Source organism: Bubalus bubalis, chromosome 18 (assembly GCF_019923935.1).
Source record: "Bubalus bubalis isolate 160015118507 breed Murrah chromosome 18, NDDB_SH_1, whole genome shotgun sequence".
NCBI classification, from domain to species: Eukaryota; Metazoa; Chordata; class Mammalia; order Artiodactyla; family Bovidae; genus Bubalus; species Bubalus bubalis.
Window position 1 is genome coordinate 63,343,214 of NC_059174.1, and position 12,400 is coordinate 63,355,613.

The window sequence follows — 12,400 nt, forward strand, 5'->3', positions numbered from 1 at the left end:
AGCTCAGAACCGTGGGCGATCTCAGCAGAACCAACCATTTCTCTGCCAGACGTGGGATTAAAGAGACTGAAAGTCATACCTTCCGGCTTATCAACCTGACCACACTGAAAACATGCTCGCTTGCAAAACTGCAGCTCATGTTAAAAGTGCACCCCTATGGACACAGGGAGAGGGGAGGAGAGGGTGAGATGCATGGAGAGAGTAAGACGGAAAGGTACATTCCCATATGTAAAATAGATAGCAACGGGAATTTGCTGCATGGCTCAGGAAACTCAAATGGGGCTCCATATCAACCTAGACGGGTGGGGTGGGGTGGGGTGGGGTGGGGTGGGTGGGGAGATGGGAGGGAGCTTCAAGAGGGAGGGGCATGTGTATACCTATGACCGATAAATGTTGAGGTTTGACAGAAACAAAAGTCTGTAAAGCAATTATCCTTCAATTAAATTTTTTTTTAATTATTAAAAAAAATACCACTGCCTGGAGCCCTGGATCCAGCCAGCACCCCCCACCCGGTCTGGAATGCTCCCCCTCCACCCTCCACGCCCCACCCCATTTCCGCTTGGCTCGCTCCATCCCCTCGGAGTCTCCGCTCACATCTTGGCGCCTGGTGACCTGGGTGGACCTACAGTGTGTCAGATGTGGTGAGTCAGAAAGAGAAATACACATATCAGATATGGATTACATATATGTGGAGTCTGAAAAAATTGGCAGAGATTATCTTAATTATAAAGCAGAAATAGACGAAGAGAAGGAGCGTATGGACACCAAGAGGGCCGGGGGGGGCCTGGAGACGCGGACGTACACTGGAGACTGCACGTAAACAGGCACCTAATGAGACCCTGCCGCCCAGCATGGAGCTCCGCTCAGCGCTCCGCGTGACCGGAGGGAATCCCAGAGAGGGGTCTAGACGCCCTGCTGCACAGCAGGAACTGACAGCGCTGTAAGCAGCCATACTCCCAGAAAGACGGCTTTAAAAAGAAAGTAAAAATATCTGGCCCCTACCAACTGCTGTAAAAGCAAAAAAAAGAAAAAATGGTAGTTGACGATCCTGTTAAGGATGCATCACACGCCTTCCTCACCACGTGCCTTCCTCGGCCCCACTCGCCCTCCCCTCCCCTCCCCACCCCAGCCCTGCCCCTCCTTTCCTCTCCCCTGCACTGCTCACCGTCTACCGGGTTCTATAATGTACTGATTCAGCACGTCCATCACCAGCTCCCTAAGCTGGAGCAGGAGACAGCTAAACACCCACCATGCATGTGACGCAGCCATCCCACACCCAAGCATAGATCCAAAGAAAACCAAAACTTTAAGGACGCCCGCACCACAACGATCACGGCGGCACCAGGTCCAACAGCCAAGATGCAAAAGCCACCTGCGTGCAGAAGGGCAGAGGGCTGGATAAAGGAGGTGGGGAGCACGGACACAAGGCGGTGTCAGCCGCCTCGAAAACTGACGAGAGACGCCACCGCTCAGCCGCGGGGAAGCGCGGCAGCGACCACACGAAGTGAGGTCAGCGAGGAGAGGAGAGACAAGCGCCATGCAATATCACTGAGAGCTGGAGTCTCAACATGGACACACACGAACTTGCTTAGGAAACGGAAGCAGCCTCACAGACTAAAACAAGAAACCACGGTTACCAAGGGAAAGGTGTGCGGCAGGGAGAAATCAGCAGACGGGAGAACACAGACACACTGCTGTTTATAAAAGAATCCACAAGGACCCACTGCGGAGCACAAGGAACCCTGCTCAACACTCTGTAACCACCTATATGGGAAAGAACCAGAAAAGAACACGTGTGTCTACGTATAAATGAACTAAGTTTCTGTAAACACACAGACAAAAAAAATCCCACACCATTGTAACTCACCTATATACGCCAATTGAAAAAAACATGGAGGGAGGGAGAGAAAGGGACAGAAGAACCGCTGGCCCTGTCCCCTCAGGCCTTGGGGACCCGGGCTGGTGTCGCAGCCCTGGGGCCTGAGCAGGCTCGGGTCCCCAGGCGGGACGGGTCTGAGGGCGCTGGGCAGGCTGTGCCCGCAGTGAGCCCCCCTGGACCTGGCCTTCCAGTTCCCGTCTGCCTGAGCCCACTGTCTCCAGACCCAGGGGTCTCTCCTGCAGCAGAGCCAACCCTAGCGCCCCCAAAGGACGGTGCGGTCTCTGGGCTGGAGGCGCTTCGCAAATTCCCCGGGGCTCCGTGTGTCCTGGGGGTGGGATTCAGCCTCCTCCCTTAGGGTTCCCGCCTGAGGACAGCTCCCTCTGCAGAGCGGTGTGGCAGGAGCTGGGGTGTGTCTGGGGATCAAAGGTAAGGAGAAAGAAGGACACACAGGCCTTAGGTGTCTCCATTCTAATCAACACCCCAGGAACAGGACTCGCCCTGAGGCTCTGGTTGCCCAGGTAACCGGAGTTGGGCAGGAAGAAATGCTGCCGCCTTGTGGCCATTCCCTGTAACAACTCCGTGAAAACCGGTGCTGATGGGCCCAATATTCACCAGGCCTGCGGGGCTGGAAATGACGCCTGCCCTCAAGAAATGCCCCGGGGTAAATCAATTCACAACAGGGCTGATTAGAAGATAAAAAGCCCATGCAGAGACTCTGCGTCACTAATTATTCAAGCAACACAAATAAAAACACATGATATCAGTCCCACTGCTCAGAATGGCCATCCTCCAAAAGATTTTAGAAAGATTGTTACACAGGGCTATGGGAGCATGGAATCCTCCCACACTGTAGGCGGGATGTAGGAAGGAAAACAGCACGGAGATTTCTTAATACACTAAACATAGAGTTACCGCATGATTTCCCAAGCCCACGCCTTGGCTTAGATCCACAGAAAATCATAATTTGAAATGACACGTCACCCCTATTTTCAGGGCAGCACTCTTCGTAATATCCTAGGCAGAGCATTGGCCAAAATATCCACCGACAGAAAACTGAGTACCTGGTCCATCCACACACCAGAATACACTCAGCCATCAAAAAGAGCGGGAAAAAAATGCCACTATCGGCAGCATGGATGGACCGAGAGATGACCACACCAAGTGAAGTCAGTAAAAGACGCAGAGAAATAGACCGCTTACAGGTGCAAGCTATAAATTCATACCAATCAACTCATTTACAAACAGACTCACAGACTTAGAAAACCAAGTTATGATTATTAAGGGGAAAAAGGGGGGGAGGAGAAGGGAGACATTAAGAGGTTGTGGATTAACAGATACACACCACTTATGATCCTACTGTTAGACTAGGGAAGTCTACTGAACACACTCTCATAATATATATGGGAAGAGAACCTGAAAAAAAGATACACATCGATGTGTAACTCAATCATGTTCCTGTTCACCTGAAACAAACACATCGGAAATCCAATAGAAAATAAAAATTATATTACCAAAAGAAGAAAAAATTTGCGCATGGAAAAATGCTGCCGCTTTGTGGTCGCTTTTGGTAACTACAGGGGGAAAACCTGTGCTCATGGGCAGTTGACCCTGATAGCTCAGTTGGGAAAGAATCCACCTGCAATGCTGGAGACCTGGGTTCAATTCCTGGGTCGGGAAGATCCGCTGGAGAAGGGGATAGGCTACCCACTCCAGTATACTTGGGCTTCCCTTGTAGCTCAGCTGGTAAAGAATCCCCTTGCAATGCTGGAGACCTGGGTTTGATCCCTGGGGTTGGGAAGATCCCCGGAGAAGGGAAAGGCTATCCACTCCAGTATACAGTCCATGGGGTTGCAAACAGTCGGACATGCCTGAGCGACTTTCACCTCACTTCATGGGCACTTAATATCACCAAGCCTGCAGGGATGGATGGAAAGAAACACCTGCCCTCAACAAATGTCCCTGGGTAGGTCCGGGGAAAGAATTCAAAACGGAGTAGACGTTTAATAGGCAAATTTCAAGAGGTTAGTTTTACTCACACTGTTTTTTTAAAAATCACATGAAAAAGCTTTCAACATCGCTTAATCTTAAGAGAAATGCAAACCAAACTCAAAGGAGGTTATCACCTCACTGGTCAGAATGGCCTTTGTTAAAAAGTCCACAAACAAACGCTGGTGAGGGTGTGGAGAAAAGGAAGCCTCCTGCATCGAGGCTGGGAAACTTGTAACAGCAGGATGGAGGACCAAGTGCAGGGTCATTAAATAAGTGAAAAGAGAATGACGTCAGGACACTTCCGGACCCCAGACAGAAAAAGAAACCGCAAATTGATTAAAGACCTCCATGGGGGCACGACTACTCTAAACCTCTTGGGCAAAATATAGGCGGAGCGAGTTTTCACATTATCCACAGGCAATGCTTTTTGGGCCCAACTCAGAATAATGAAAAAGAAAACTCAATGAAGGGAAAAGCATTTGCACAGCTAGGAAAAGCCATACAGAAAAAGACAAGCCTCAGAATGAGAAAAAAAAAAAACCCTTTGCAAACGAAGATACCCACAGAAAATTCATCTCTGAAACATGCAGTGCAATATCAAAAAACACAAACCAAATAACCTAATGGAAAAATGAGCCAAAGACCTAAATGGACGTTTCTCCAAGGAAGGCATCCTGATGGCCACACAGCACGTGAAAAGATGCTCAGCATCACTGTTAGAGAAATGCCAATCAAAACGGCAATAAGGTACTATCAGCTCACCCCCCCCCAGAATGGCCATCCTTGGAAGAGCTACAAAGATAATGGCTGTGGAGGGCGGGGGGACAGGGACTCCTCTTGCTCTGTGGGCGGGGAGGGAGGAGGGTGGGTGAGGCCACAAGGAAAGCAGTAGGGCGATTCCTTAAAACACCAGACGCCTTACATCTGAGCCACCAGGGAAGTCTTAAAACACTAAACGCAGACTAACCACCTGATCTGGCAACCCCAGCCTTTGCCTTAGGTCCGGAGAAAGTCACAGTTTAAAACAACACGTGCATCTCAATCTTCAGTTCATTTCAGTCGCTCAGTCATGTCCGACTCTAAGACCCCCACGAATCGCAGCACGCCAGGCCTCCCTGACCATCACCAACTCCCGGAGTTCACTGAGACTCACGTCCATCGAGTCAGTGATGCCATCCAGCCATCTCATCCTCTGTCATCCCCCTCTCCTCCTGCCCCCAATCCCTCCCAGCATCAGAGTCTTTCCCAATGAGTCAACTCTTCACATGAGGTGGCCAAAGTACTGGAGTTTCAGCTTTAGCATCATTCCTTCCAAAGAAATCCCAGGGCTGATCTCCTTCAGAATGGACTGGTTGGATCTCCTTGCAGTCCACGGGACTCTCAAGAGTCTTCTCCAACACCACAGTTCAAAAGCATCAATTCTTCGATGCTCAGCTTTCTTCACAGTCCAAATCTCACATCCATACATGACCACTGGAAAAACCATAGCCTTGACTAGATGGACCTTTGTTGGCAAAGTAATGTCTCTGCTTTTCAATATGCTATCTAGATTGGTCATAACTTTCCTTCCAAGGAGTAAGCTTCAGGGCAGGACTATTCACAATATACAAGACACAGCATCAAACCAGAATGTCCATCAGTAGAGAAACGAAGAGGAACGGGTCCACCTACACCCTGGAATACACTCAGTCATCAAAAAGAACGAAAAATGCCAGTGCAGCAGCATGGATGGGCCTAGAGATTTACCATACGGCGTGAAGTCAGAGAGGGAAAGAGAAATGGTGTACCACTTACAGACAGAATCGATAATTCATACTGATGAACTCATTTATAAACAGAAACAGACTCAGACTAAAAAAGAAACATTATTTTTTTAAGTCCACGGGGAGGGATACATTAAAAGGTTGGTTAACAGATACACAGTACTTATTATCAAATAGATAATCCAAAGGACCTACTGAAGAGCACAGGGAAGTCTACTGAACACACTGTAATAACCTACATGGGAAGAGAACCGGAAAAAAAAAGATATAAATATATGTGTAATTGAATCAAGTTCCGGTACACCTAAAACAAACACAACATCAGAAATCAACTCTACTCCAATCGAAAATAAAAATTAAATTACAAAAGAAAAAAAGTTGCGCATGGAGAAATGCTGCCGCCTTGTGGCCGCTTTTGGTACAACACCTGAAAAGCCTGTGCTCATGACCACTTGCTCTTCCAGGATGTAAGGAAATGATATCTGTCCTCAAAAACTGTCCTGGGGTAGGTCCTGGCAAAATAATTCAAAAGAGAACAAACAGTGATGAAGGCAACCTCGAGAGGTGAGTTTTGCTCACACTTTTTTTTTTTAATCACATGAAAAGCTTTCAACATAACAAAGCAGAGGACGGATACTATAAACCTCCTAGGAAACTGTAGGCAGCCAGGTTTCACATTAATCGCAGGCAGTTCTCTTTGGATCCAGCTCTTAAGAGTAATGCAATTTTTTTTAAGTCAACAAATAGGACCTCATCAACCTTACAAGCGTTTGCACAGCAAGGGAATTTATAAAGAAAAAGACAGCCCTCAGAATGGGGAAAATATTTGCAAATGAAGAGGCCCATAAGCGATTCATCTCCAGAACATACAAACAGCTTGTACAGCTCAATATTTTTTAAAATGCAGTAGAAAAATGGGCTAGAGATCTAAATGGATACTTCATCAGAGCACATGAACACATGCTCAGCATCACTAATTACAGAGATGCCAATCAAAACTACAATGAGGTATCAGCTCACACTGGACCGAATGGACATCTCAAATATTCGACAACCATAAATGCTGGAGAGGGTGTGGAAAGAAGGGCACCCTCCTGCACCGTGCGTGGGAATGGAAATCATTGCATCCGCTCTGGAGAGTAGTACAGAGGTTCTCGAAGACACTCAACAAGTACAATGTGACCCAGCCATCCCAGTCTGGGCACAGATCCTCAGAAAACCAAAACTTTAAAAGACGCCCGTGCCACAATGATTATGGCACCAGGTCCAACAGTCAAGATGCAGAAGCAACCTGAGTGCAGAAGGGCAGAGGGCTGGATAAAGGAGGTGGGGCGCACGGACTCAAGGAATGTGACTCAACCCCAAGAAGGACGAGGGACGCCATTTGCAGCCAGGGGTGAGAACAGACAGGCTCATCCCAAGGGAAGTAGGCGAGACCGGGAAAGACAAGAATCCCATGAAACCACTTCCAGCTGGAATCTAAACATGGATACACGTGAACTGCTTACAAAACAGAAACAGCCTCACAGACTCGGGAAAGAAACTCAGGTTACAAAAAGGAAAGGTGAGGGGCTGGGAGAAATTAGCAGCTTGAGAATAACATAGACACACTATTTATAAAAGAATCCCCAAGGACCCACTGCGGAGCACAAGGAACCCTACTCAACACTCTGTAATAACCTATATGGGAAAGAACCGGAAGAGAACATGCATACGTCTATGGACAAATAAGTTTCTGTACACCTGAAAAACACACCCACAGCCATTGGAAATCACCTGTATATTCCAACTGAAAATAAAGAAGGGAGGGAAAAGAGAGACAGAGAGAAGAAACGCTCTCTTCCCCTCAGGCCTTGGGGACCCGGGCTGGCGTCACAGCCCTGGGGCCGGAGCAGGCTCGGGTCCCCGGCGGGACTGTCCTGGGGCTGAGGGCGCTGGGCAGGCTGTGCCCGCAGTGAGCGCCCCCGGAGCTGGCCTTCCTGTTCCCCTCTGCCTGGGCCCACGGTCTCCAGACCCAGGCGTCTCTTCGGCAGCAGAGCCAACCCGGGTCTCTGGGCTCCGTGCGTCCTGGGGGTGGGTTCCCACCTCCAGCCTCCTCCTTTAGGGTCCCCGCCTGAGGACAGCTCCCTCTGCAGAGCTGTGTGGCAGGAACTGGGTGTGTCGGGGGATCAAGGGTAAGGAGAAAGAAGGAGACACAAGCCTTAGGTGTCTCCACTTTAATTAACATCCCAGGAACAGGACTCGCCCTAAGGCTCTGGTTGCCCGGGTAACCCGAGTTGGGCGGGAAGAAATGCTGCCGCCCTGTGGCAGCTTTGGGCAACAACCACTTAGAAATCGTGCTCGCGGCTCTTAATATTCACCAGGCCTGCGGGGCTGTAATTGACATCTGCCCTCGAGAAAGCTCAACCCGGTGCTAAGAGGGGCGGGCGGGGGTGGGAGGGAGCTCCAAGAGGCGGGGGACATACGTGTACCTGTGGCTGATTCATGGTGATGTATGGCAGAAACCAACCCAACACTGTAATCATCCTCCAATTAAAAAAAAAAAAATTGTCCTGGGGTAAATCACCGGAAAAGAATTCAAAACAGGGCAGGCTTTCAATTAGCCAATCTCAAAAGGTAAATTGTACTCACACTGTAGAAGATTAAAAGCCCATGGAAAGAGACGCAGCATCACCAGTTACTAGGTAAATTCCAATCAAATCTACCAGGAGAGCAGCTTACACCGCTCAGAAGGGCCATCCTCCAAAAGATCTACAGAGGTTAAATGCTGTCGAGGGCGGCGAGGGGAACAGGGAATCCTCCGACACTGTGGGCCGGAGGTAAATAGGTGGGTGCGGCCAGGAAGGAAACGGTATGGAGATTCCTTAGAACACTAAATATAGAGTTAAACCACGATCCCCCGCAAGCCCACTCCTTGCCTGAGATACCAAGAAAACCATAATTTTAAAGGCCACACGCACCATTATTTTCAGGGCAGCGCTGTTTATAATACCTAAGGCAGAGAATCAAACAAAATGTCCATCGATAGACAAAGAAGCATCACCAATGCATCTAGACACTGGAATACACTCGGCCCGAAGGACGAAAAAATGCCACCGAGAGATCATGCTAAGTGGAGGAAGTCAGAGAGAGACAAACACGCTAAGATATCACTGACAGGTGGAATCTATGAACCCACACAAACGAACTTACTTATAAACGGACACAGACTAAGAAAACCATCTTATGATTTTACAAAAACTTGGGAGGGATACATTAAGAGGCTGGGGTTAATATATACACACCTGAGCCTCTTGCTAAAATGCTTCAGTCGCATCTGACTCTCTGCGACCCCATGGACTGTAGCCGACCAGGCTCCTTTGTCCGTGGGATTCTCCAGGCAAGAATCCTGGTCCTCCAGGGGATCTTCCATGGACCAGGGATCAAACCCGCGTCTCTTGCTAACCACCTGGGAAGTCCATATACACGCCAGTATATATCAAACAGATAATTTTTAAAAACCTACTGAATAGCACAGGGAAGTCTATCGAACACACTGTGATAACCTAAATGGGAAGACTCCAAGAATAATATATAAACGTCTAGGTATTTCCTGTAAACAAACAGAACATCGGAAATCAACTCGACTCCAGTAGAAACTAAAAACTAAATTATCAAGTAGCGCGTGCCGCCACCTTGTCGCCACTTTTGGTAACAACACCTGAAAAACCTCTGCTGATGGGCACTTAACATTCACCTGGCCTTCCGGATGTAAGGGAAAAATACTCGTGGTCAACAAATGTCCTGGAGTAAGTCCAGGAAAAAGAATTCAAAGCAGGGCAGACGGTCAAGAAGCCAATTTCCAAGTTTACTCCTACCGTTTTTTTAAAGTACATTGTAACCTTAAAGCAATTATACTCCAATTTTTTAAAAAAGAGAAACACTCCACTTTGCTAAATATTTAAAAAATTCTAATCAAAACTACAATGAGCTATCAGCTCACATCAGTCAGAATGGCTATCGAAAGGTCTACAAGCAATCAATGCTGGAAGGTGTGTAGGGAACAGAGAACTGTCTTACACTGATGTGCGTGCTAAGTCACTCAGTCGTGTCCGACTCTTTGAGACCCCATGGACTGTAGCCCACGGGATTTCCCCGGCAAGAATATTGGATAGATTGCAATTTCCTTCTTCAGGGGATCGTCCCAGACTAGGGATCGAACCTGCATCTCCTATGTCTCCTGCATTGGCAGGCGAATTCTTTACCACTGAGCCACTGGGGAAACTCAAATAACTAAATAAGCTTTAAAAAAAAAAAAAAAAAAAACCGCAGGGCTTCCCTGTGTGGTCCAGTGGCTACAATCTGCCTTGCAATGCAAGAAACACCAGTTCAATCCCTGGTCCGGGAAGATCCCACAGGCCATGGAGCAAATAAACTCCTGCTCAACTCCTGAGCCTGTGCTCTGGAGCCCGCGTGCACCTAGAGCCTGTGCTCGGAAACCAAAGACGCCCCGCTGACTGCAACTATAGAAAGCCCGGGCGCAGCAGTGAAGACCGAGCACAGCCAAAAATGAATAAAAAGTAAATATTTTTGAAACAAAAGCTGTCTAGGAACAGAGCTGAACTTTCAGTTCCCTCTTGGTGCTTTCCTTACCATCACCACCCTCTCCCGTGCCAGGGCGCCGGACTCACAGCCCGTCAGGGAGGCTCCCGCTCAGGGGGGACTAGCAATCAGGGAGGACCCCACAAACGCCCCGCAGCGCGCTCGCCGCCCGCTCACCGTGCAGCTCTGCTCGCATCTGCTCGCACAGCGAGCTCAGCCGCAGGTCCTCAAAGACGCGGAGGGCCGCCTCCCAAGTCCGCCTCCCGGGGAAGCGCTCCTCCAGCAGGCAGAGCAGGTCGGCGGGGCCCGCGGCTCTCAGGTCTGCCCAGGGGATCCTGCGGGCGCCCTCCGGCAGCAGCTCCGGGCACTGCAGGGCGAGTTTGAAGTCCTCCAGCTGCCAGGGATCCAAGCCCCTCAGGTGGGACAGCAGCTGGTCACGGGCACCATCATGCCCAGAAATGCCGGCAGGGGAAGCCATCGGCCCGGGAGCGAGGTCTCCAGCCGCAACAGGAACAGCTCCTGCGGAAACAGCGGAGGCCAGGCACCGCGACTGTCACCCGCTTCGCGCAGCCGAATCCAGCCACGCGCTGCTTTCTCCGCGCAGCACGCCTGCCTTGTTTTTCTGTGCTTACTGACCTCTCTCTTCCACAAGGAGGGCTTCCCAGGGGGCTCAGCCGTAAAGAATCCGCCTCCCAGTGCAGGAGACCCGGGTTCCATCCCTGAGTCGGGAAGATCCGTGGAGGAGGAAGCGGTAACCCGCCCAGCATTTTTGCGGGAAATCTCATGGACAGAGGAGCCTGATGGGCTCACAGAGTCAGAAACGACTGAGAAACTAACACTTTTTTTTTTTTTCCCCCTTTTTAAGGCTAAGATCCTATTGTATTACTATGTATCTCCCACAGAGTAAATGCAAGTCATGCAGGAGGAATTAGTTTGGGGATGTGCCCTACAGCAAAGGGCCCCCAGTCATCAATACTCTTTTGTACCCTGAAAATTGTAAGAGGGTCAGCCTCATGTTAAATGTTCCCACCACACACACAGGCCCTGCAAAGAAACTTCTGGAGGTTCTGGCTAGGTCTCCCCTTGTCTGTGCCCACACTCATTAAGCTGCTTGTTAAATGTTTGCAGTGTTGAGGGTTGGGTTTTTTTTGTGTGTGTGTGTTTTTTTTGTTTGTTTTCAATTATACCTCAATATAGCTGGGGTTTTTTCCCCCTTACCTTTAAATCCATCACATCAAAGCTGTTTAAAAAAAGAAAAGAAATAAAAAGCCAGAGTAAGGAAAAGTTTTGAGCCGCAGAGTAAAGAGACCTCACTCACCAAGCTGTCTTCTCAGCTCTTGCGAGTTTCTAGAACGCAGACTCCGGACCCGAAGCAGTCTGCCTCACCCCTCCCCAGCCCGTGATTGGCCCTGGGGCCCCTCCAGCTCCTATCAGGTCTGTCTGCGGGTGTCCCGCCCCCTCCGTCGCAGCTGTCTCTGGAGGGTGGAGAAGCCACCTGCCATAGGTGATCCTGGAGTCCTTCTCTTCCAGGTGTAAGTTGTCCTGGCTAGGAAAGGGATGCAGAGTTGGGGTTCTAATTAAAACCCAGCTGATGTAAATGAAATCTCCCACATCAGCCGGAGGCCACTGGTGTGAATACCTGTCCTAGAGTGGGGCCATAAAGAAAGCTGAGCGCCGAAGAATTGATGCTTTTGAGCTATGGTGTTGGAGAAGACTCTTGAGAGTCCCTTGGACTGCAAGCAGATCCAACCAGTCCATTCTAAAGGAAATCACTCCTGAATATTCATTGGAAGGACTGATGCTGAAGCTGAAACTCCAATACTTTGGCCACCTGATGAGAACTAACTCACTGGAAAAGAGCCTGATGCTGGGAAAGACTGAAGGCAGGAGGAGAAGGGGACGACAGAGGATGAGATGTTTGGATGGCATCACTGACTGGATGGACATGAGTTTGAGTAAACTCCATGAGTTGGTGATGGACAGGGAGGCTTGGTGTGCTGCAGTCCATGGGGTCGCAAAGTCAGACACAACTTAGCAGCTGAAAAACAACAACCGTCTTCGAGGCAGGGGGGGTGTGCAGAGGTCTTAATAGGATGATGAAAGAAGAGATGAATAAAGAGTCTGTGAGGCTCCGACATAGGGAACAGACTGGTGGTTGCCAAGGGAGAGGCTGGGGAGGACTGGGGCT

The 12,400-nt window shown here is 49.4% G+C and overlaps 1 protein-coding gene across 10 annotated transcripts in view; it reads right to left on the reverse strand.

Annotated features, from left to right (window-relative positions):
* NLRP13 (NLR family pyrin domain containing 13) overlaps positions 1-11,666 on the reverse strand; it is a 29,191-nt gene extending 17,525 nt beyond the window's left edge. For 7 of the 10 annotated variants that reach the window (XM_044931053.2, XM_044931051.2, XM_044931054.2 and 4 more), the window contains exons 1-2: positions 11,531-11,666; positions 10,390-10,731 (exon numbers count right to left, since the gene is read on the reverse strand). In XM_044931053.2, coding sequence (XP_044786988.2) covers positions 10,390-10,690 — 301 coding nt within the window. In that variant the 5' untranslated portion in view covers positions 10,691-10,731; positions 11,531-11,666. Of the gene's footprint in view, positions 1-8,915; positions 8,996-10,389; positions 10,732-11,430 lie in introns of those variants that run through there. The other 3 variants (XM_044931049.2, XM_044931056.2, XM_044931057.2) reach the window with 3 other exon arrangements.
* Between the last annotated feature and the right edge of the window lie 734 nt (positions 11,667-12,400).